The sequence below is a fragment of the Temnothorax nylanderi genome, unplaced genomic scaffold (assembly GCF_030848795.1).
Source record: "Temnothorax nylanderi isolate EJ_2023f unplaced genomic scaffold, tnyl_v1.0 TNYL_tig0081_pilon, whole genome shotgun sequence".
Lineage (NCBI taxonomy): Eukaryota > Metazoa > Arthropoda > Insecta > Hymenoptera > Formicidae > Temnothorax > Temnothorax nylanderi.
Genome location: NW_027249143.1, coordinates 45746 through 71987, shown reverse-complemented (window position 1 = coordinate 71987; position 26242 = coordinate 45746). Strand labels below are relative to the sequence as shown.

General features: G+C 35.4%; 5 protein-coding genes across 6 annotated transcripts in view; 3 read left to right on the top strand and 2 right to left on the bottom strand.

The window, feature by feature from the left end:
• Positions 1-502: 502 nt before the first annotated feature.
• Positions 503-4103, bottom strand: LOC139774416 (uncharacterized). The gene is made up of 2 exons (XM_071709648.1): positions 3959-4103; positions 503-2169 (listed from the first exon to the last, which is right to left on the bottom strand). The coding sequence occupies exons 1-2, from the start codon at positions 3959-3961 to the stop codon at positions 805-807; spliced, it is 1368 nt and encodes a 455-aa protein (XP_071565749.1). The 5' UTR covers positions 3962-4103; the 3' UTR covers positions 503-804.
• Positions 4104-6551: 2448 nt separating this feature from the next.
• On the bottom strand, positions 6552-12218 carry Pnpase (polyribonucleotide nucleotidyltransferase 1). Of its 2 annotated transcripts, none has more exons than XM_071709638.1 (7): positions 11068-12218; positions 9486-10403; positions 9229-9402; positions 8647-8840; positions 8374-8534; positions 7300-7611; positions 6552-7187 (listed from the first exon to the last, which is right to left on the bottom strand). In XM_071709638.1, the coding sequence occupies exons 1-7, from the start codon at positions 11220-11222 to the stop codon at positions 6789-6791; spliced, it is 2313 nt and encodes a 770-aa protein (XP_071565739.1). In that variant the 5' UTR covers positions 11223-12218; the 3' UTR covers positions 6552-6788. The 2 variants fall into 2 exon arrangements, with proteins under 2 accessions (XP_071565739.1, XP_071565740.1); XM_071709639.1 differs by lacking the exon at positions 11068-12218 and adding an exon at positions 10873-11061.
• Positions 12219-13890: 1672 nt separating this feature from the next.
• On the top strand, positions 13891-16975 carry LOC139774412 (chymotrypsinogen A). Its single transcript, XM_071709644.1, has 5 exons — positions 13891-13987; positions 14743-15004; positions 15330-15475; positions 15665-15936; positions 16453-16975. The coding sequence occupies exons 1-5, from the start codon at positions 13891-13893 to the stop codon at positions 16633-16635; spliced, it is 960 nt and encodes a 319-aa protein (XP_071565745.1). The 3' UTR covers positions 16636-16975.
• Positions 16976-20739: 3764 nt separating this feature from the next.
• Positions 20740-26242, top strand: part of LOC139774403 (uncharacterized) — a 15987-nt gene continuing 10484 nt past the window's right edge. The window contains exons 1-5 of the mRNA XM_071709630.1: positions 20740-21278; positions 22120-22225; positions 22763-23030; positions 23401-23692; positions 23935-24465. Of these exons, the coding sequence (XP_071565731.1) occupies positions 22174-22225; positions 22763-23030; positions 23401-23692; positions 23935-24465 (1143 nt within the window). The 5' untranslated portion in view covers positions 20740-21278; positions 22120-22173. The remainder of the gene's footprint in view (positions 21279-22119; positions 22226-22762; positions 23031-23400; positions 23693-23934; positions 24466-26242) is intronic.
• LOC139774413 (uncharacterized) overlaps positions 24465-26242 on the top strand; it is a 4582-nt gene continuing 2804 nt past the window's right edge. Inside the window, exon 1 of the mRNA XM_071709645.1 lies at positions 24465-25696. Within this exon, the coding sequence (XP_071565746.1) occupies positions 25539-25696 (158 nt within the window). The 5' untranslated portion in view covers positions 24465-25538. The remainder of the gene's footprint in view (positions 25697-26242) is intronic.

Below are 26242 nucleotides of genomic sequence, written 5' to 3'. Positions count from 1 at the left end.
TGCATTCTTACGGCTAGTCTTACACAATTATCGTACCATGCATCATCAACGTCCAATGATATAAATAATCTGAACCATCTAAAGTTTGGTGAGAAAAGTTCTCAGAATTGCAGATCCGATAAGTGGCTTTTAGCATCTAATAAGGTAAGGCATAATATATTTAAACAGTTGGATGTATTTTATAATTAATTCATTTTGTCTTTTGTATATGAGTTCTGAAAATTTCTATCAAGATATGTAATTTTAATTAAGTTGTTTTAGTTTTTAAATTTTTAACTAATAAAAGATTATACCATGAGTGTTCGTAGCGTTTTTTTTAGTAGCCAGAATAACTTCTATTAAAGCTAAGTCCGTTCTTTTTTTAGTGGGAATTCAGCAGCATACTCAGCAGATAGCGAGACTGTAGCGCGCTGAGTATCAACTAACAGCAGAGGTTTTCTTATTACATATCCTATTACGTCGTTGGTATAAATTGTTATTTCAAATGAACGGACCAGTTAAATATACTAAATATACTAAATAGTTTTTATTCTTAATTTACAAAAATGATATAACAATAATTAAAATAAGTTTACAATGTATTTGAAAAAAAGTATGTCGGGGTATTTGAAAAAAAGTATGTTATAAGATATATGGCGTAATAAATTATTTTTGCGCCTTACATGATAGACTTATAAAAATTAGAGAGATGTTATACATATATGTGGAAATGTGGAATACTAAATGCATGTTAAACAAACGCTTAATAATTAAAATAATGAAGTTGCAAAATAGTAATCAGTATAGCGTTAAAACTAAATCATATTAAACTAAGAATATGGTAATAAAATCGGGTAACGGTTCAATTTCCATGGTTGTTATCTTAGTAAAAGTATTATTTCTTACAAATAAATGGTTTAGTGAAATTATTGAGTAAATTCCCATTTCGGAAATACTTGCAAACTTATTTGAATTTACATTTAAATATTTGAGATTTTTTAACGGCGACGCCCAGTCAGTAGGCAAATGATTCAAGTTATTTTCCGATAAATCTAAATACTCCAATTTGTCCAGACCTGAAAAGGTTTCCCTTTCAAGATTATCTATTCTATTTCCTTTTAATGACAACTTATTCAAGGATGTTAAATACTTAAAGTTGTTTGGACTAATGTGTTTGATCATATTATAACATAACGACAATTCCTTGACCCACTGAACATTATTTAGAGTAGGAATATATGAAAATTTATTATAATCTAATAAAAGTACGCGTAACGCACGAAACATTTCGTAATGAACGCCAATCTCATTATTCAAATTATTTCTTGACAAATCAAGTATCTCTAAGTATGGCGTATCGAAAAATGCCGCACTTAGTTTCGTGCAATTAGATAATGATAAAGTTTGCAATTTCGTAGAATTTATATTAAGTTGTTCTAGAGGATTTCCATTCAAATATAAACTTGTAATTTCTGCTACGTTCTGTAGCGTCAAATTGCGGAGATGATTGTTCTCTAAATGAAGAACGCGAAGAGATGATGGGATTTTGTAAAAAAAGTGCGGGTCTAATTCTTGCGCATTGATATTTACTAAATCTAAACGTACTAATTTTGGGAAGGACTTATTAAAACCCCATAATAAAGTGGAAATGTCGTTTCCACTTAAATCGAGATATTCTAAATTTGGTAATTTTATGTTCGAGCTATCGAATGTCATATATTTATACATATCTTCCGTTTCTTCATCGAAGGTTTCCGTTTGTGGTATTGCATTTACGTCTGACGTTGTTTGATAGCTCAAGTCCAATACTTGAAGATACGTATGCTGAATTTGATTATTCTTGTAGAGATTAATACTGTTACGTGACAGATTGAAACAAGACAAATATGTCACGTAATTCAAGATGTTTTGAGGAATTTTTTTGAAAAAGTTATGGTGTAAAGACACGTGACGGATTGCGTCACTTTGAATAACATTATTCTGAATATTTCGTATATACATTCCGCTCAAATTGACAAATTCTGTATTTCCACAATTTTGTATTTTGTGGATTTCGGCATCATTGGTAATTTTTATATCGTGTATTTTTTCATGTTCTTTGGACCGTATTGATACGGTCTTCATACTTGGCTGCTGTAAACTGTATCCAGCAAAGGAAAGCGTTAATGCAATCAGTATATTCGCTTTCATCTGTAAGAATATTAAAAAAATAACGTGACATTACATGAATTTAATGTACAGCACAGTAGTTTAAAAAACTATATTTTATCGTATATTTTAGAAAACTACTATACAAAACTTTATCAGTTAGAAACTTTTGTCAGTTCAACTTTTTTTTTCGTGAAAAAATAGACTGTTCGAACTATTCTTTTATACAATATCTCTATTTTTTACGTTAAATATCTTGGAAATCATGTGTTATATTAAAATTCCATTCTTTTAAATTTATTTAAAATTAAATAAGAAATGAGAATATGATTGTTTTTGCTTATAAAGATTAACTTTACTAATTATTTAAAATAAAAAATTTAATCTAGATTTACGAGAAATCTTTACTTCTCATTTTTTGATCCTATTCTTGCATTTTTTCAACATTAAGGGAAAAAATGTAATATAAGGTATCTTTGGTATTATATCTATTTTACAATCAACAATGTTATTTAAAATTATCAAAATTATATACATATATATTAAAATAAATCGTACAACAGATAGATGAATTGTTCAATAGTGTCAAAAACATAAATACACTAGAAAAAACGTCATCTTATAATAACAATACGAAATAAACAGTTAAGTAGAAATAAAAAGTACTGCCATACACACATTTCTTAAGCAAGTAATTATAAAATTAATGTTGAAAATCCTGAGATTGCTATAATGGGTATGTTCATTTTTAGCATAGGAAAACAGACAAAGAATGTGTATGTATTTAAAAGATTTAAAGAATTATCATACCACTGAAGATATTTATCATTATAAGCTAACAATGATTATTTATATACATTAAGGGGAGGTTTTCATCTAGCGACCCAAAAGTAAGGTAATTTTCTTGAATTTTTTTTTTATAGAAGGAAGTAAATAAACAACTGAAGGTTTTTGACACTTATTTATGGAGTCTAAGAGTACATAAAAAAATTTTTTTAAATAGAAATTGCTGCCGTGGAATGGTGTTACGCGTTTCCTGAAAAATCGTGCTTTTCAAATTGGCAATCACGATTACTCAAAAACTAATTGACGGATCGCCTTTTTTTTTTGTTTTAAAGTATATTAAATTTATTGGAGCCTGAACCTAAATGCAGGTGATATTTGTTGTTTTTCTTTTTTATATAGCACATTAAAGAGCGAAAAAAACGTGAAAAAACGGTACTCAAAATTCAAATGTCCGTCATTTTTTTAATTTTCGACTTTTTATTCATATTATAGGTTCAAGCTCCAATAAATATTATATATTTCATGAAAATTTTTGGATTTTTGATTTCTGATAATTTTTACAGGTGCTAGAGTGATTGCCAATTGGACATCTTTTTTTGACGCGGTCACGATGCACCACGTGTAACACCATTCCACGGCAGCAATTTCTATTAAAAAAAATTTTTTTATGTACTCTTAGACTCCATAAATAAGTGTCAAAAACCTTCAGTTGTTCATTTACTTCCTTCTATGAAAAAAAAATTCAAGAAAATTACCTTACTTTTGGGTCGCTAGATGAGAACCTCCCCTTAACATCATATATTTTAGTATATAACTGATATTAACGAGACTATAATTATTGTGTTAGAAAAAAACATGATAATTATATATTGATCTCTTTATTAATTTCATATTTTATTAATTTAATTATCGTAATAAAAACTACACGACATACACAATTAATGTCATAGCAAAATATAAAATGTATCGCTTAACTATTTCTATATAAAATATACAAAGTTTATATGTATGTAAATTATTATAAAATAACGGAAATATAACATACCATTGTAATAACGTTAATTGCTTTGAAGTATAATAATTTTCTATTTTGTATGGCTATTAGCGCCTCACTTAGTCAGATGCTCTTTTCGTAAAGACTGTGCGCTTTCGTAACAGCAGCCTATATTTATACCGTCACGTAATTATTAAAAACCAGCGTCTCCTATCTCATATGCACGTTTTTATCATCCGGAAGTTCCGGGGCAGAATAAACGCAAAGGTTATCGAAGCGATATCTAACAAACGTATTAAATTATCAAATAAATAGAAATCTTTCCTGTCTATGTGTATATAAACATATAATATATGTGTAATGTACAAAAATCACAAAAAGAATTATATTTGATAACATTAATTAGAAAAGAGAGATTACATATTACAATATACTCACAAAACTATTGTGATTATAAAGAATTACCAGTTAACGAACGTCAATTGCTCAACAGATGTAGCTTAAACATTATAATTTTCAAAGTCGACAAGAAGTTTCTCGAAATAATAAATATAATCAATTTCTTCTACGTTAAAATCCTCTAGTGTACATTTTCTTCTACTCTACTTAATTCTTTTCTCTGCAAAACAAGATAGTCCTCTTGCACCGTTATCCCGTTACACTGCTCTCACATTTACCACATGATCACATGAACACATGGAATGAGAAAGTGAATGTGAGAAAGAGAGAGAAAGAAAGAGAGAGAAAATCACGATGCATTTTCGTTCTGTGCATGTATATGGAATACAAGTAGTAAGTAAAGGAAAATTTTAGGATATAGAAGACACTAATTATAATAATTAAATGCAATTATATTATTATAACTATATTCAACTTTTATTTATAATTACTATATTTTAATAAATGTTAAAATAATTAAATAGTTTTTATAATTATTAAATGTTTCTTCGATTAAAGTGTGTTCTTTATTTAAGATACTTTTAACTGATATATCGCAACATTATTTAAAGAATTGATAAGTGTATGTAACTAAGGAAACATATTTGTAAAAACTGAGAGAAAAATATTATAGTTGAGTGCTTTTGTCTCTGGCCTAATATGGACACACATCGATGTACACACATTATTTGAGTTCTCATATTTACTGTTGCTAAAATAAAATTACCTGAAATACAGTACAGAGTTAATATAATAATATTAATAAGCGTACTTGACCAATTTTAATGCTTAATAATATGAAATATGTGAAATATATTGCCTACCCTAAGCGTATACCATAAAACTTCTTTAACGATTTTCTTTGTTATTAATGGAAGGTTTTGCTTGATCTCTGCGTGTATATCGAGTTTCCGTAATTGAATTTTCATATCGATGCTTTATATGCTTCCAAAGCCTCTGTGATAAATATTAAATAAATTAATTTCATTAATTTTGACAACTTCGATGATTTTATCAACAATATATCAATGTATCAACGTACCCCTTTGTTCACAGTTTCGTGTATATAATCGCAAGCCTGATCGTAAACTCTCTCAAAGAACATCGCGCTAATCACAACGCCAAGTGTGAACGTAGAGCTCCGCTTGAACACGTAACGATAAAATAAGCGTGCAGTCGTACGGAGCATGGTCAGAAATTATGGAAAATATTCAAAGACATGAAGTATGAAGTGCAGTGTAGATTGAAATATTGATTGTCAAATTATTTATTTATAAATGGCTGCGTTCCGATATTAAGTACTAAAAATCTATATAGTGTGAGTGACGTAAAATATAGATTTTCAGTACTAGCAGTGAATATCGGAATGCGGTCAATTTATCACGTTTTCGAGAAAAAGGAACATATTCTCCTTTTTAATTCTCCTTCATTTTTAATTAATTCTAATTCCAAATGCTCAACTTTTACTTACAAGCACTTTAATTTAATCTGTTCTTTCTCTTTTTTTCTCTCTCTCTCTCTCTAAAAAAATTATTTGGAATTAGAATTAATTAAAAATGAAGGAGAATTAAAACAGAAGACATTTAACACAATTTTGATGAAGTTCAACTTTATAATATAATTAATCTTTTATTTCAAGAAAAAATTGGATACTTAAAACTATATAAATAAGTAAATTATTTTTACTAATTTTTTCTAATTCTAATTTAATTTTTATGTAATTATTACTTTGTATATGCCAATTTAATGATAAGCTATCATCCTGATATCCTGTTTTGCTTATTTTAGTTTCTTTTTATCTATTTCTAGGAAAAGATAGCACAAGCAGTGATACAAGCAATGATAGGCTGAATCATTCTGTTCTATTTTTAATTGCATGACTTTTGACCTTGATTTGGGTTTCCATTTAATATAAACAACCAATATAAAACAACTATGATTATAGATACAAAAATAATATTGAGTAATGTAGAACAGAACGTTTTCATTTAAGATTTTGTTCTCGAGAGAAAACCATCTTTGGAAATTGAAAAATTAATCGTGTATTTTTCCTTGTATATTATAGAATGTTCTATACCGTTGAAAAGGCAATTTAAGAATCATGTTTTGTAATCTAATCTTGCAAACTTCATTAAATTCTCTAGCAATTTGTATTGACGATAATGTATATGACAGCAGGATAGATAAAAGATAAAACATTATTAAATATGCTTTAATTGCAATGCTTGTATATATTTCTATTCTTAATAACAATATCGTACAAAAATACAAGACAAGTACATACAGCCGGAGTCTACTGTACATAAAAACAATGATCACTTTTTAACAGGATGACGGAAAATATACAGAGCGTTTTTTCTCACACATGGATAGCTGGTGTGTGTGTGTGTGTGTGTGTCACAGACGCATTAGTTTAAAGCTCAATTCTATTACAACATAAATTTCACGTTTTCTCCGCGTCATCGCGATGTAAAGTTTTCGGAATCGAAGTTGGTGTTTGCAACACCTTCCGTGATATCCTTATCTGTCCGGACACTGGATCTCGTCCGAAATATTTGACCTGTATCTCTTGACCAACTTCAAGTCCTAAAGCGCTGGGATGATGGATTTTACGTTGGTCTAATTGTGAGTTAGGTAATAATGCCGGTACCATATTGGAATATAACGTCACCATGACCCCAGTTTCTCGAATTTCCACTATTCTAGCAGTATAAATAGCGCCGAACTCCAAGGTTGGCTCACGATCCTTTCGCAAAATGTCCTCTATCATTTCCTTGGCCTCAGCCATGGCATCCTCATTTGGCGCAAATATTGAGTAGGTGTTTTCATCGTGCGGATATATCTGAACGATATAAAAATAAAGAACTGATAATCTCAAATTATTAATAATAACCATAATAAGTGATATTAATAGTATCAGGTCATCATATACAAAATCGTGATAAAAATCTTACGTGCACTCCGGTCTCCAAAAATATCTTCTTCAGGTTCATTCCACCAACCCCGAGGAACTTTCCTCTTTGATGAATAGGAACCTCCAAGTTATCGACCACCGGCATCTTGTCCTTCCTAGTTTGTCGCGGTGCCCGTATCACGTTATTCATTACCTTAATTATTTCCAATTTAGCATTCGTCGCCTGATGTATACACTCCATCATGATTTTCAACGGGACACCCGGTATCTTTACATCAGCCTGCAACGCGGTGAATCCTCGTTTGGTACCTGCTATTTTGAAATCCATGTCCCCGAGGTAATCCTCGATTCCCTGCAATCAAAAGTTTTTGTCAAAATCGCTGACTTTAATACCGACGTCCAATTCCAGTGATTAAACTTTAACAACTCGTAACTCGGAATAAACTTATCCTGAAGGGATCAACAATCTGATCTGAACCATCCGAATATGTAACGAAAAATAGAGATTCTCATTTCGGATAATCTTTATGTGATCTTGACGATGCCGTCCAAGATCAAATCGATACATGTTCAGTTAATAATAAATTACTTCATATCACATAACTTTTGTACAAAACATTTCTTTTTTTATAATATCATACTTTCCGAAATATTTAGAGGTGTCGATACTAGGTCTATGATCGACTTCAGGCCCGTTCTACATGCGCGTGTAGAGCGTAATTTTTTTTAATATACAGGATGGCCCACGTAAGGCTTAACATCCAGAGAATTACGCGACCAATTTTAATTGTTCTAATGTCGAATTTTATAGATTCCAGAAGTCTTTAAACCTATGTCAAGACTGATCCTCGTTCATTCCCAGGAGGATAAAGCGGTAACTTTAAAATTTTAAACGGGAACCTATATAAAACCAATTATTTCTATAATTTATGTCAGAAGACGAGCAACCTTTGTCTATTTTTCTTAAAACCATTCTCCTTCAAAAATCACGTGTTTGAAATTCAGAGAGATATGTAGATACTATATATATATATATATATATATATATATATATATATATATAACCGAGTTAATAGTTATCTAAACGGTGTAGTAAGACTATGTAAATACGTACTAATATATCGGTCAATATTTTGTACTCCTCGATATTCATATTGGTTTCATTACATTTAGTTACAAGACCAATAGCCACGCCTGCTGTTGCCGAAGATATTGGTATACCTGCGTCGAGCAGTGCCAAACTTCCACCGCAGACGGTAGCCATCGAGGAAGAACCTTTTCATAAAATATAAAAAATAAATTTAACTTATACCGATACATCATATCGCGCCCATATAAAAACGTTTTTGATAGAACCAAGTTTGGAGTCACTCTGACATTGCCTCACCATTTGATTCTAGGACTTCGCTAGTCAGTCTTATAGTGAAGGGATAATCCTTTGGAAGAACCGGTCGCAAAGCTTTCTCCGCCAAAGCGCCGTGTCCCAATTCTCGGCGACCTACTCGACTTACATGTCCCGTTTCATTGGTTGCGTAAGGTGGAAACTCGTAATGAAGAAAGAAGTTCTTTTCCTTCACGCCACTGCCACAAAAAAGTTAAATTTCAGATGTTTATTATGCGTTAATAAGATTTAATAAGACAAATTCAACGAATAATCCATATCTGACTAAAAAGGATTCAAGTAGAAATCGAAAATAGTAGATTGTAAACACTGTCTTATTAACAACTATAGTGAATATTGTATTGCATAGACATTTGTGCTTGTCTATTCTTACTTAGATCTTACGTAACTAATTCTTTCAGTAAAACTATATTCTAATTTAAACCCTTTTCTATATTTTTAGATCGAGATCTCTCTGTAACAAAATCTTGCACTACATTATGATGCAGTTGCAATATCATAAAACAAAATAAACCAGTGAAAAAGAAAAAATAATGTCCAAGCTTAATTGTTTTACTATTAATATACCTAATTAGCATCGAAATGGCGTCCATTTTCAGCGCACTCTCCAAAGAGTCCAAAGTCACGGTGCACATGACCTGGGTTTGACCTCTTTGAAACACAGCTGAACCATGAAGAGGATTGAAGAGATCTACTTGACACGATATATCGCGTAGACCGTCCATCGAGCGACCATCGCACCTGCAAATCATCAATTCCTAATATCTCGATCGTTATTCGAAGATCGACGATAACAAAACATCTTACAATATGAGAAAAAATACCTGACATCCTTCTCTAAAATCAACGTCCTAAATACATCTCTGACAATTTTTCCAAAGTTTTTTTCCGCTAACTTAACATCCAAATCCGCGTTATCCTTTCGCAATGTTTCGATAACGCTATTTCTAAGATCACTAACTGCGTTATCTCTCGATATCTTATCGTACGTATAATTTGAAAATATATCTCGCAATTTTGCCTCCGAGAGTTCTTTCACGGTACCCTTCAGATTATCGTCTTGCTGTTGTTCATTAGTTTCAATCTCCCTTTTCGTTTTACCGCACGTCTTTTGCAAATTCGTTATCGCCGTTACAATGCCCTGGCATTCCTTGACGCCAAGCTTTATCGCCTTCTTTAAATGTTGCTCCAATATCTCATTGGCCGAGCCTTCTAACATGATGATTAGATTTTGCTTAGTCGCGGTGATAATGAGGTTCAATATACTGTCCTGAATTTGACGTCTGGTAGGATTGATTATCATTTCATTATCGATCATTCCGAGTCTAACAGCGCCCACAGGACCATTCCATGGAATATCGGAAACGCTGAGAGCCGCGGAGGCGCCATTAATGGCAATCACATCTGGATCGTTCATGCCGTCGATAGCTAACATGTTGCACATTATCTGGGTGTTAAAGTAGAACCCTTCTGGAAATAATGGCCTTATGGACCGATCAATGACTCTGCTCGTAAGAATTTCGTGCTCGCTCGGTCCAAGTTCCCTTCGTAGAAAGTTGGTTGGTATACGACCGGCTGCTGCCGCTTTCTGTCTATAGTCCACGACGAGTGGCAGGAACGAAGAGGTAGACGACTGCTTTTGACAGACTGCCGTGACCATAACAGAAGTGTCTCCCAGAGTCGTAACTGCGCAGCCATCGGCGAAACGTGCATATTTGCCCGTAGAGAAGTGGAGTTGCTTGCTAGACATATAAAAAATATATCAGTCGATCAGAAATATATATATATATATATATATATATATATATATATAAATTAATATTGAATAGAGTTAATTCTTTCTCATAATTTCTAAGCACTTTTCAAATAAGTGATAAACTGAAAACAAGGAGTTTCTAAAAATAAAAAAAAACTTTACAGAAACTATGAATTAAAAACCATATTTTTCAGTTAATTTCAGGTAGATTCGCATATTGATTTAAAATTTAATTATAAAAATGCGAAATTGATTAATAATTCAAAACGTGGAATGTTTATTCTCTTTGATTTTTCAAAAGAAAAATTAAAATTAATCAGTGAAATTAATCATAAATTTTTCTATCAACACAAGTAATGCGATAAAAAAAAGGAAACTCGCTACAAAACATCTGAAATATCAAACTAAGGATAAAAATGTCTGCATGACCACAACTGTCTTTACTGTCTACATACCGTAAACTTTATATGTAATATTTTTTCGAACACATGTGGATATTTTGTAACTCGGAATACATGCAAATATGTCTTTTCAACAAAATTCAAAGGCTACAAGGTTTAATAATAATACAAGTCCGTCATAATGTCTAATGTTACATCTGATTCGAAATATAGGTTACAATGTGCGAACGTGACAATCTCAATTCTCACCCGTCAGACAACGCGACAGTCTCCGTGCCGGCACTCTTGTTACTTGCGCTACTAAACTTAACGTAACAAACATTTCCATTTTTACACAAATTTTTACATGGCAAAACTGCTGATCTGCGGTATCTCGATAACCTAAAACTCGTAAATGCTAGCATCTTTGGCGCACGTGAATGTGAATAGACCTCTATTGGGTCGCTGATCGTGAAATTTGAAGTGAGCCGCCATATTTGTTGACGACAGTATAGAAAGCGCCATTGATGCCTTCCCGCTTGAAATTGATTTCCGCCAATCAGACGCGTTGCATCTAGATATTTGTATATACATCATGACTGTCAAGTTCGCCAACATGGTTTTGGAATAGTATATATATATGTTTTTTTGACAACATGTATGCATGAGATTTGTTTACATTGCTTGAAATCTATAAAAATTAACGAGATAAATTCGAGCGTTGGGGATGGAGAAAGCGAAGATTCTGAAGGCAAAAAGTGCAAACGATAGAAACAGATCTGTTAAACACTTTCGAAGCAACATTTGGCGAACTTGACAATCCGATAAACAGACGTCAGGATGCGATATGCGGTCCGGAGGAAACTTCAAGTAGGAAGACATCACTGCGACGCCTTCTGATAGAAATTATTGGCGACGTTCAGCGAAAAGAAACAACTCTCATCGAGCGCTCAATGATTATCATTATTATTATTGGTTTCTATACTTAGATCCAGCGAAGAACCAAAGACAAGAATCAATTTTATATTAAAGAGCTCATTGAGCTGCTTTTTCTGCTGAACGCAGTTATATAGAGAACTCTTGCACGTGAATACTGCGAATGCTTTGAAAAAAAAAAAAAAACAGCGATGACTGACATCATTTAAATTCAAAGAACTCTTTACTTTTCTCATTAATATAAAACAAACGGATCTTGAAAACTCTCCACTTTCATTTGTTGATGATGGTTTTTGTTCATTCGATTAGATTCTTCATTTGAATTTATAAAATATACTATTGAAACAGTTTAGTATTTAAATTTATGCCATTATTATATATATATATGTATAAAAAGATTTGTCAGTTTTCTTTTTATTTAAGGTTTTCTTAATTTTTTTCCCGATATTTTAGGAAATTAAATTACGTAAAGAACGTCGTTATTTATTTCGCTTTGCGATTTGTTATTGCGCTTCCGACTCGTCGTATAGTTTCGATAAATGTGTGATCGAAAACAACGGGGACGGCTCTTCCTTTCTTTTTATGAGCTCTTTATATATGTATTGCAAATGCGGTTTCACTTTCTCGTTCTGTCTTGTCATTTCGCGCAAGGCGAGATGCATTCGCGCCAACATATATCTTGTTCATTTCTATTATTAGCGTGTGTTACTTTAGGAAATTCTCTGGGGATGCTGCGTAAACAAAGTAGAACAATATTAAGAATTTTTCATGTGGATATATGCCGAAAAATCTCTGTATATCTACGGTTGATTCGTATTCGTCAACTTGAAATAGTTAATTAATAATTAATCGCTTACTTGACAGATATTCGATGCTGAATAGACCATTTTTATTATTGAAATATCCTTAGATATCATTACGCGAAATGTGTTAAATGTATAGCACACTTTAGTGCGATAGCTTCTTCATCTTAAATGTAACGACGTGATTAATCTATTCGTTAGGATCAATGTACAAAATCGAATTATCTTTAGGATATAATTCGAACATTATTAGAAATCGCCGGTTGCATGTTTATAGATTCCCTGTAAACGCGGTATCCTGCAACATCGAGTAACAACGCAAATCAGAACAGTGGATTATCGTCTTAGCGATTATATCATTATATCGACCGCGTTTCTCTTAGCTCGTACGAGTAGAGTGATTCGCTCTCGAAAGTTGTCGCTTCGTTTCAGTACGTATGAGATAGAAAGAGAGAGAAAGAAAGAGAGAGAGAGAGAGAGACTTGAATCGCGCCTCGGTTCCCTCGGTTTCTTTCCTCGTGCATTCTGATCGCTAATTACAATATGCCCAACTATTCGCACAGCTCTCCACGCGACGAAATTCTTCTACCAAGGAAGAAAGTCCTCCGAATTCAAATAATCCTGCGAAAGCTTTGTCTTCTGGCGAAGTGAGAGAAAGTCTCTCACCTTCTTTTTTTTTTTAAACCGATTCGCTTCGTTAATTTTTTTTTACTGCGACTCTCGAACGGATTATAAGGATTTCTTCGATCGATTTCCATTCGAGCCACTCGAAATGAAAGGAAAATCTCATTTGTTTCCCATTTATTTTTATCGTCATGCCAGCTTTTTCGAAATTGATTTCAGATCTCAAAGACATTACGGTTTGGAGGATTCGAAGATCTCATTGAGTTCCAGATTCCAAGTATCTAAAAATCAACAATTAAAACTCTCAGGGCGCATTTTAAATCGAAAAATACAAAATCCATAGATGTTTAATTTAATTTTTTTTAACGTGAGATCACTCTTTCTCGTATTTTAAACAGGACGTTTCTAAGATCGAAATCTTACCTCGTCGTCGTCTTAACTCGTAAAAATTTACCGTCGAGGTTTCATTCTGTAAATTATGATGTTAAACGCGCCTCATGTTTCTTCAACGTCTGCTAGACCACATCGCTTTTCCCCTCTCCCGCGCTATTCAACGATCACTTTCTTCGAGATCGCCTCGTACCGAAGGATCCGCTCTTCGCGTCGCGCTAATCCTACTCGAGGACCGATTGGCGTCGCCGAGGCCAGTCAGGCTATGCGGATCCATAGATCATAGCGATCCGCAGCGCGGTGTGGTGATCCAGCGCGGATATTCTTGATTTCGCTGGTGATGTATCGTCTGCGCGGTGATTTCCTCGTCCTGCTGGTGGTTGTTCTAGCGGAGGTCCAGGGTGCCATGATAAGAATCATCCGAGAGGATCATTTTAGTAAGTAATTTCTCGACACTGCGATTTTTCTTACTAGAAATTTTTCTTTTCTTCAGTGTAATAAAATCCCTAAAAAATAAAATAAAATTCTATTAATTAAACACAGGTAATATCTTTCAAAGTGTAATTTTTTGTCAGATTTAGATATATTTCTCAGTAATATTTGACTAATAAGATTGAGTTGATATCTATTTTTGAGTAGTTAGTTTTTTTATTTGATAATTTTTATATTTTATTTTTTAATTTTCTAAGGTTTTTTTTCTTTCTTTTCTTCGATATCTAATTAGCATTGTTATCATCATCTTTGAGATGTGTAATTTCTAATTTAATTTCTGGAACGTGTGATTAATTTTACATTTCTGCCACTTTGTGTATACTGGATTTCTGGAATAATTGCAATTTTAGTTTCATCGAATTTTGAATTGCTAGTATTTGAAAATTAATACATCCTTTATATTTTGTTTGTTATATACGCTTGGATTTTAGACCTGTATACATAACTTTGGATAATTCGTATGTATCACGCGATAAAAAAGCAAATACATTTCAGAAATATTCGCGTATTTAACGCTTATCCACCGATTACTTACGAATCGATCCTGGACATTTCAAAAATCAGCATATTCTCGAGTTCCGTCGCGCTCTTAAATTTTGCTGAGTATCCCTATGGTGCCGTATTTGGCCACGTGGAGTTCGTACGTCTCGCGATTCCAAAGTAAAAGCATTAAGCAAATATAAACGGCTTCCGGTAACAGAGTGCGGATGTCCAGCAGCGTCGCAGCGGCAGCCGCGATCGATCGTCTCGCCGGAGGTCCAGCTGGAGGACGGCGTCTCGTTGTCAACGACCACCACCACCACCGGGCGCATTTTCAATGGCAAGCCCAGCAGAAGGGGCGCGTGGCCTTGGCAGGTGTCCCTTCAGTTGCTACACCCGAAGCTGGGTTTTATCGGTCACTGGTGCGGCGGGGTGCTGATCGACCCCAAGTGGGTGATCACCGCCGCTCACTGCATTCACAAGTGAGTTTGATATTTCCACAGAATGATAGATTTTCCCGGAAAGTTACTTCGCTGTTCCATTCCGCGAGAAGCGTACTCTGAATTTTAATCAATTCAATCTCAATTCCCGAAACTTCAAACTAACTCTTACTATTCTTCAAAAGTAAGCTTTCCTTAATTTCTTTTTCTCTCTTATCGAACTTTCAGTTAATTCAGCATACTCCTAACTCGAAATCGTTATAAATGAATACTTATCACTCATATTTAAACGATATTCTTAGTTTATATTTTATTTTTTCAAGTATTTACCTTATGCTTCGTATTCTCAAGTGGATATTTACTTCAGCGAATTGTTCAATTTACCCATCGGTGCGCTTTGGACCGCGGTGGTCGGCGAATGGGAATTGGACTCGGGAGGACGCGGATCCGCACGCTTGCCCGTCGAGAAAGTGATCCTTCACGAGAGATTCAATAATTACGTGCACGACATAGGTGAGTTCCTTGAATACCTTCGAAATGCGCGGAAAAATATTCGACCAAACCCAGTCTCACTAATTCGATCAAGGTCCTTTACCAAATCTGCGCGTTTTTATCTTATTTCATCCAGAATTAATTCTAAAGACGGAGAAATCTCGCGAGTCGCAGATTCCTGGAGTTCTGAGAATGATCTCCCTGTTACAGCCTTGATGAAACTCGCCAGGCCGGCACCTCTGTCCAAGGTCGTTCGCACCATCTGCCTTCCCGGCCCCGGGCAGGATCTCAGCCAAGGACAATGCGTGACCTCTGGCTGGGGTCGATACGGTCCCTCGCCCTCGCTCTCTACCGCTCTTCTAGAGGCCAGTGTCCCGCTTCTAAATCTGGAGGAGTGTCTGCAAGCCTACGGCACCTCGGTACCCATCAGGAAGGGCCACCTCTGCGCCGGTCAGATCGACGGTTCCTCCGGAAGCTGCGTGGTAAATCGTCATCTTTCTATAAGAAATTAATTTGTTTATTGATAATCTAGCTACGTAGAAAATATAACCAGTTTTCTCAAAGTTTTTGCCGAAAGCTCTAGTTTTCTTTCTTATTTAAAACGTGTACGATGGAATGTTTTATCATTGAACGGTGAAACGGGAAACTTGATTCACCCTGTATAATTCATTGATACAAACGCGCGAGCGCATTAATATATGCGTGTACCGGCTACCGAGAGTAAAACGAACCGCTCGCTAACACGTTTTATTATCTGAAAGTGTCGGTTTGTTGTTTAATTACGTCGCTCGTGCACTTTCCCATAATAAAATCGACCGCGCGATCGGCGGCGCGCGAGATTACAGAGATTTATATCCAAGAATTGCCTATATCGACTCAAAATTAAGTATTTTTAAATTCCAAATGTAGAATTAATGAATGATAGACAGAGAACAAACATTTGTGGGATTCTATTATGATATCGAATTAATTATAACATCTTTTGTCCTGATCCTCAGGGTGACTCCGGAGGACCTCTACAGTGTCGTCGTACTGACGGCGTTTGGCAGCTGGTCGGTGTCACGTCGTTCGGATCCGGTTGCGCTAGACCGGGCTACCCGGATGTATACACCAAGATACAACATTATCTACACTGGATCAACAAGACAATCGACGCCAACAACGACGATGAACGGCGATGAAATTCCCCCCTGTAAATATCAATGATGTAAATATGTATTGTACAGTATCCTATAGCGTATACAGTTCCTTGTACTTGTATATATATAGTCTCATCTGCGTTGTATATTGTACGCTAATTTGTATTGCACATAGAAATCGTTTATATTTATTTTATATCTTAGGAATGTACATGTGTATTATGTAGCTTTTTCTGTTATATTATCGCACGGTTTAAAATTTGATTACTTAATTTATATGAAATATATATTATCTTATTATTTATTTATACATATATACATTATTTATACACAGTTAATTAAACGGTTAGTTAAAAGCAGTATGTGATATAAAACGTTTTGTAATAAAATTATTTTAATGCAATAATATAGTAGAAAATATTCCATTTTTATGTACAAGGCATAAAATGATCTCCGTTTTACGTGGCATTTCATGTAGCGTGTTACATTTGTTACATTGTACATTTGCATCGTTTGTAAGTTTATAATATATACATTTGGAAAAAGAAAGTTTCAAGTACACAAATAAAAATTTAATAAAAAACAGACGTTAATTAAACACCTATAAAAGTCAAGATAACATAATCGAATAAATAAATGTATATATGGGTCACGTTGCGAATCTGATAAAGATAATAAACAGGCTGTAGAAAGCTGAAAACACTAGGGTAACGACGTGCAAGAGCTTTTTATACAGCTGCTTATAATAATCATCTTATTTACAGATTGTAATCATAAGTATTTGCAAGTGATCCAGTCGATTAAACGTCGGAATCAAAATAAATAAGATGATAGGGTCCCGCGAGGATCGTAAAGATTCTTTCCGGTACATTGGCCGCGGCCGGTTAAAACTTTCACGGTTATTCATTCAACCGGAAAAGATGAGACGATCTCGTTTTAAATCGTGTTAAATTATGTCGGAGAGAAACATGAATTTCTATCTCGCTCGGAATCATATGCGACTTGTCGAATGTAGGAAAATTCCTGAGGAATTAGACGTCGCTGATAAATCTCCCTTAAAATTTCCCTGTCCGCTATGTGGGATACATCCGTGATTTTACGGCATTATTCGTATCGAGAGAGTCACGAATAAATTATAACGCGCGGCTGTTTGTCCTGGGCAGATACACGCTACAATGTTTTAATAACGCGATACACGGTGCTATGCGACGGTGAACTCGAGTTGGAGATATTGATTCACAAAGGACACACGCGACACACTGCGAGAGCAGAGCATATTCGATTACCGAGTTTAATTAGCCTCAATTATTAATTACAGATGCGCGGCGCTTCGTGTGTGCATCGCGTTCTGTTGCGTGGGGGTTGCATGATAACTCATAAGGTAAATAATTCAAGTGACGAAGTGCAGTATAATGCTAAAGACATTCCCAAAGATACCAAAGACATTCTACGAGGATGTGTCCCCTGGTGATCTTCGCAGAGGTACAGTTGATTTATATATATAGGAGAAATATGTAGGACGTATACCCTACATACCATATATATCCACCATACATGTACCACATGTATGTGTGTATGGCATGTATTCTAAATAAATATATAAATATATGTATATATGCATGTAGCATTAAAAATAGAATTCAAGATTTAGAGGGCAAATAACATTCGCCAAACTGAAAGAGATGTTTAATTTAATATATATACACAGATATATTCTCATAATATTTCTAAGATATATTTTTAATACTTTGAATAATTTTTTTGTCATTTTTTTTACACGCAGGCTAATAGAATTAGAATAAAAATAGGTTTATCTACAATAGAGAAAGAATAAATGATAAAATAAAAATAGACTTGTTTCTATAATAGTTACAATTTGGAATACAATACGGCGTTTTGATAGACACACCGCGCTTCGCTCGACATAGTTACGCAACAGCAGAAGTGGCTTCTCAGAATCGAAATCCTTATATAAATGTAGATATCCTCCATACCTGTTCTCTCGTGGCTTTTCAAATGGCTTTTCTTTCTAACTTTCAAGATGCATCTCTCTCATATAATATGTATATACATTTCTATTCGCTGATATAACGCAATGGCGAAACAAGAGCAAGCCACGTGTGCTGAGTAAAACCAAAATAAATAAAAAAAATCCGCTTCGTGCTTATTCTCTCTGTCTCTCAATACAAGATTTAAAGTCTTTGAATACTATTAAAAATAATATTATAAGATGTGTATTAAAAATACACGTGAGAATGTGCACGCGTGCGCACGTCTCGGAATTTCTTTTGAATTTCAAAGGTAATTTTCACCTTTCCGCCGAATTCTTTTCTGCAGACTATACCCGTTAACGACACCATTAGTTAATGAGAGAAATGAGTCTCGTGGGGGAGAAAGGAGTGTCGAACGGTGTTAATCAACATACTCGACTATATATATATATAAGAGACACTGCAATTTTTTATACTTCAAAATTGTACGGAAGATATCCGAGAAATATTTTGCACATCCTAGACCTCAGAATCTCGATTTGAAAAATTAGAATTTTTTAAATTCTCAAATTACCAATCCCTTGGAAAATTGCTCCAAATTATACTTGAAATTATCATTTTACGTGATTTAGGTCACGGTGCGTTTTAATTATTCTTTAAAGGTTAATCGTTGTCTCCTTGAGTTTCGAAAGTTCGAAATTTTTGAAATTTCAAACACCGCGATACCTCGAATTCCTGTAACTGCGATATTTTAAAGCGCGACAATTCGATGTCCTACAATGAGCAAGGAATAAAAATAGGTTTTTTTTTATAATAGAGAAGACGAATAAATGATAAAATAAAAATAGACTTGTGTCTAATATATATAACAATGGGTTACAATTTGGAATATAATACGGCATTTTGATAGACACACCGCGCTTCGGTATAGAATAATTAATCCTTCGCGTGGAATCGAAAAATATATTCCCTGGAATCGAAAATAACGTCATATACGAGAGGCACGAGAGCCACGCTCGTTATTATTATTTAAAAAAAAACAAGATCATATCTATCGCAAATATTATCGCCTTACGATTGGATCATCGACTGCGCGCGCAATTCGCACACGCGTTTTCCCTCCATATATTCCTCCTTCCCGCCCGGGTCCGTGCTGGCCTGGCTCTGGCTGGCCGCACATCGTATTTAGATCGAACTTCACGTGCGATCAAGCAGTAGCAGTATAGTACACTTTCATCGCACGGAAGAAAGTGAGAGAGAAACCTGGTCGACGAGAGAAAAGAAGGAAAATGGGATAGCGCGTTGATTTGATTTCGGCTGAGAGAAGAACGCGACGTGGCGCTACACTCGAGAGTCGCCTCTACTAAAACATCGTCGCGCACGTGACTTTCCCATTTTTTTTCGTTGAAACTGCAAAACAAAACGCCCGATAATATGTCAATATTTGCGCGCGAGAAGCACGTAGAAAACTGTACGCGAACATACATATCATTGTTATTTATAAATACAAGTCTGCGTGTTTATGAACAAGATGCAAAATTTAAATTTTATTTTTTTGAATTTTATTTAAATGTTATTTGAATTTTAAAGACTTTTTATTTATAGATTTATATTTTAAAATGTGTTTGTGTGCATATGTATATATGTACATTTAAGTTATCATTAAGTTCATAGATTTTTAATTTACTTTAATACATAAGAAATTAAATTAAAATCAATAAATTAAATAACAATAATCGATAAAAATAAATAAATTAAAAACCTTAAAAAGGGTAAAATATAAAACCGACAAATAATCGACGCGCAGTTTATCGAGTTGAAAAAAGTATATAAAATTCATACAAAAATATTATTAGGCAAGGATCAGCCCGACCGAGGATGACGCGCTTGTCTCCATTTAATTAAAAGAACTTTTCAAAATGATGTATCATATTCAAGTGTGTGACAAGGACAATTAGATAATAAGGTCTACGGAGAACATCGAATCTAACGTAGAGGAGACAGATTCTCTCAAATTCTCTCTCGCCCACAGAGAGCAGAGACGCGTGGCGAGACGAGACGAGACGAGACGGTCGCGGGCTCTCCGACATGCGCACGAGTATACCTCTAGTCGGCAGTACGACTGTGCCGAGGGAGGCGAAACGCGACGTGAGGCGTGACTGGCGTGAGGCGTCAGGCGAACTCTCGGTGACTCTCGGGCTTTAAAATGGCCACTCCTGGTGTCGCGCGTGCTACGCGAGGCAACGCTACGCCGTCACGTCGTCCCCGATCCGGTGCGTTCGCGCGGATCCCGCGCACGTAGGTGTCCCCGCGGAAGAGCTTCGTCGACGATCGGGCATCGTTCCCTTCCTGGAGGATCGCGCGTGAAACGGGGAAACGGAGCGGAAAGTGAGTAGGCGCGAGCGACCGAGAGCCTCTCGCTGCGTCGCGTCGCGTCGCGCGGCGTCGGTGGACGCTTCCGCCGCGCCGACCCTCGCCCTGCTCTCGCCCTCGCCGATCTCGTCCCCCGCGCCTCTCGTCAGTCGTCACCCTCTGCGAATCGCGCGCGCGGATCGACGGATCGATTCCGCCGACTCCGGCGAGAGGGAAGTAGGGAACCTGCTGCCGCCTCCTGCTTGCTGCCTGCGGTGACAGTCGGACAGTGGAGCCATCGGCGACTCGGCGACGCTTTCGTGGCGCCTCAGTGACCTCTCGGTAATGCCACGGCACTTCGGAGCAACCTCCTCCTTTTTTTCTCCCCTTTCTCATTGTCGGACAAAAGTCGCGTATGTACGTGAATCGTACGTTATTTCCCGAGCGTGAGATCGCGGCGATCGCGCATCGCGCGGGCGTCGCGACGCTTTTCCCCTCTCGCGTAATGTCGCCTCCGAAACGGGGATCGAGAGGCCGATATGTGTGTACATACCTTCGACGGGTTCAAATTCCCGGCTTGTCGTCCCGGAGTGACGCTTGGAGCGATCGGTCGCGAGGAAAATGAGGAATGGTAGCACGGAGATTTCCGTGACTCCGAAATTATATTCACTGGTTTCTCTCGATTCCCGATTATTATTATTCTTCTTTCTTTTTTTATTCCTCGCGGAGGCGATGGTACGCCGATGATACGCGTAGACAGGCGACCTTCCATCGATCGCGGTTTACGCTAACCCTTCTGAAATTCATGGAGTGTGTATATAGCATGTATACGGTGTACGGTATGTTACAGTGAAGGCATGAAATTAGGGTGTGTAATTATTTTATCGTTCGCAAAGTTTATTTATAAAGTGAGGCAGGATTATCGGTACCTTTACAATATATTATATTGTGCGTTAAAAAACAAAGCAATTGATATTTTTATTCGCAATTCTATAATTTCTATAATTTAGCAAGAGTGCGCACGAAAAAACAATTAGAAAATCACATTCTATTAAATAAAAATACTTGTTTACTTTTATGTCTCTTTGATAAATTTTTTATTCATTTATTAATGTTTTTTATTTTGGGTATCGTACGAGCAAGATTATATTATAAACTATACTTTTGCTTTTTTTTATTTCAGTTAAATAAAGTCAAATTGCACGGATTCAATTAACGAAACACTTGTTAACGGGATATGCAGTTTGCAGAGTTTACGTTGATTGGCACGCCTTTATCAAGGCGTTTCAGTAAGCACACTTGCTAATAATTAAGTAATATATGTTTATTATTAATATAGTATACATGTGTTTGTTTTTATTATTTACTTTCTCCAAAATCTTTGATAAATGTAATAATTTTATACTTTTACCGTAACATTTATATTTCACAGATAGGAGGTACTTACCCATGCATATTTTTCACTCAATAATTATGAAATCACAATCAAGATTGATTTGCAATTATATTATACCTAAATTATATCCAAAATTTTAATCCTGCATTGCAAATAGATGTTTCTTTAACCATTTTACATGCACATCCCGCTAATTAAATGAACTGCGTTTAACAACGAGGAAATTATTATCATTCGTGCAACAGTCTCTTTAATTGAAAACTTTAATTAATTAAATCTTCTTATCTCTTAGTTTATCTTGTTTTCGAAATTAACATTTCACGTTTATGATTAATAATTCATAGATAATAATAGTATTGATCGTTAGAATAAAAGATTAATTAATTAAAAAACAAGGTTTCTGTATTAATAATCGTAACATATTGTGTAGATTCTACCTTAGTAAATAGCCTTCCTAAGGACTTGGTTGTTCATAAGATCGGCATGAGTAGGAACAACGAAAGTGGTATATCGTTAGCGACGCCGCCAGCGATCCACGTTGGGCCTATCGTCACCCCAGGGTCCAACGAAACCATTTCCATCGTGATACCGTTATCAGCGCAGCTGACCACAATGGCTAGTCAGAAAGTCGACAAGAATTGCAAGGATTGCGGCAAAGATACGAAACGGCCAGTCCCAGCTGCCAATCCTACTCGAAGGTATAGATTTCCTTCCCGCAACCTAGATCCTCTCGATACGATCTGCGGGTGAAGCATACATATGTTATGCGCATGCTGAATAAGATACAACTTCACTCCCGATATAAGAATATTTATTAGGATAGAAGTTCAATTTTGTTGACTCTCAATAATTTCTTAATAATAAAATTTTCAAATCCTTTAAATTATTAAATCTTTTCAAGATCTTCGACATCTCAGCTACACAACTCCAAACTATTTTTCATTAAAAGTCAATTTCCACTCTTCTCTTTCCAATTAATTTCAACGAGCGATTGCTACTGAACAATGTTGCGATATTTAACAGTTTAGGATTGGAAAACTTAAATACTTAAATTCTTTCTTCTCCCAGTCCGAGGAACGACAGAACGAAAGGCTGTCCTTTTCCCACATGTTCGCGGTACGGACGGGCATTCTCCAGAGCGCACGATTTGAAGCGGCATATAATTCGGCACACGCGTAAGGAGAAGCTGCAGCAAACTGATCAACAGAAAGTCGAGATCGAAAACACAGCGAGCGAAGCGACTTTACGAGGCGCCCTTCTGCGCGGCACGGAAGACAAGGGTGGATATCCCTGTCCGCGATGTAAGAAGAGGTACAATGATGAGGATAAACTGAAAGCCCATTTGGCCTCACATGGCAAAGTACGTCTTATTCAATATTCTTTTAATTCTTAAATCCTTGCGCCTTTAATCTCGAAGAGTACATCACTGAAACAATCTCCATATATCTCTCTTTGTACATAATTGGAGCAGTAGGAAAAGAATTGAAATAATCGACAATTTTTAGCAAGAGAATAAGAGCGAGACATTCATTTTGTATATCAAATTTGTTGTATGGTTCTCAATGTGCATGTAAATAATTATGTATGTTATTATTTGTTTAGACAACGTCAAAGAACAGTCACTTGAAACATGAGGAGCATAGGAATATGCTGCAGAGTCAAGTGATGATGGACAAGTCCTCAGCAACGAAAAATTCTGCTGAGGACGACTTTCTTCTGGAGGAGATGCTGTTGCTAAAGAAGGATCCTCGAAGGGCAGATAAGAACGATTCGAAGATCAGGTGCGATTACTGTTCAAAGACTTTCAAAACCAAATGGACTCTGAGCTCGCACGTGGCCGCTCACGAAGGCCGTTTCCAGTTTGATTGCGGTCAATGCGGTAAGAAATTCGTCAGAAAGAGCCACTATGAGGGTCATGTGCGCTCTCATGAAGCCGCCAGGCCGTACGCCTGCGAGCAGTGCGGTAAAACGTTCAAAGAGCTCAAGCACCGTCGCGAACATACCAAGAGAAAGCATCCCAGTAACCAGAGCGCAATACAGAGTCTGTTAGATAGCATTGGACCCTGCGCGGCCGAAGAGGCAAACATTGATCAGGCCAAATTCACATTGTTAATGCCGGTAAATTTTGGCGCATAAGAGTCGGAGAGGCCTTTGTCGTCTAGAAAGATTACTATGGATCCTTCATGTTCAACTAATTGTAAGAGTTTGACTTCTTGAGAACTTTCGGATCGACGGGATCCAGATTCTTTTTTATGTTGCATCCTTTTGGGCCTTTGGTACCTTGGCTTTTTGGAACTTGGGATCCTTAGATCCTTGGAATGTTGGTCCTTTTTTCAGAAGATGGAACCCCTTTGAAACTTTGAATGCTTGGAAAGTTGGATTCTTACTTTGGATCCCTGGAATTTTGGTTACTTGAGAGATGGAATCTTGAAGAAATTGAATTTCTTGAAAATTAAAATTTATAATTATTTGAAATTTTAAACTTATTTTCAAATTTATGAAATTTTGGATAAACATCTTATATATTTAGATCTTTGGATCCTTCTTTTGGATCTTTAGAATTCTGAAGGCTCTAATGAATTTACTTGAAGTTCTCACGATTCTAGTGTATCTCAACGACCAGAAAGTAATATGTCCAAACCTCTTGACAAACAAGAATTTAATTGACTTTAATAATTAACAAATCAAAATCATGTGAACATTATGCTGATTATATTCAATTATTCTATACTTTACGAAAAATATATATAAAAAAATAAATCTTAAGCAAGAGAAATTATCTTGTATTTTTTATTCCTTGATCTCCACATGCTATGTCTATGCAGCTATGTAATTTTGTATGTGATAAGCCTTATTTTATACAGATTAAAACAGAGAAAAATATACTTATCTTTTCAGAAACGGATTTTGAATTGATGCACGTATTTCGTTTCGGTCATAACTTCTCGCTTGTTTTCGGGCTGAAGCTAACGTCTCAATGATAAAATTGTAATATAAGACTCCTTTGTTTCACGCAAATTAGGGAATTCTTATTCCTCTAAAGATTCTTGCAAAATTTCTGGGAATTCCTGTTCCATAACCGAAAATAAATCCCATCGATCGTGGTTGACATGCGAAAACGCACATAATCTTCATGATTGATCGCGATCGGTTGTGATTGCTCGCAACTCGCGAGCGAGAACGACATTGAATCTGAAAAGAGCCAAATGAGCGCGAAACGCCGAAGAGTATCCTCACGATGCAGACAGAGCCCACGAGGACACAAGGGATGCACGTTGGACATTTTACCGCCGGAAATCCTCAGCATCATTCTAAAAATGCTGCCGTTTCACGACGTTGCCTGCATTGTTCGTTTAGTCTCCAGGTAGATCCCTGCCAAATCTTGCAAAAATAAAGGCTGTTTTAAAATTTATGAAGAATTTCTATCAGAATTATCTGCGTTTAGAATTATCTAAATATGCATGAATGAAAAAAATACCGTCAGTTTAATTATTGAACGTTTAGGAAGTAAATTTTTTTAATTTATAGATTTTTTATAGATGTTGTTCATTTAGAAATTGTTATTTTATCATTTTATGTATTGATAAATCTCGTACAAGTAATTTCTGTATTGTTGCAAGCCTCGCGATCCTAAATCTATTTTAATATTTTACTCTCAAGTCTTCAATCTCAGAATTAGAAGTCTTGGAAAGAGGATTCTAATCCCAAATAATCCCAAATAATTGAGATCTAACTTAAAACCTTTAGGTTTAAAAGGCGATTTTTGAATTTCTTTGTTTTTTTCTTGGATTTACTTTATAAATCTTATTTATACGTCCTAAAAATCTCTTTTTCTCTCAGGCTCTTCAGCTCTCTTTATTCTAAAGATCCATACTCCCAAAAAAGTATAGAATCTAAATAACGATATCCA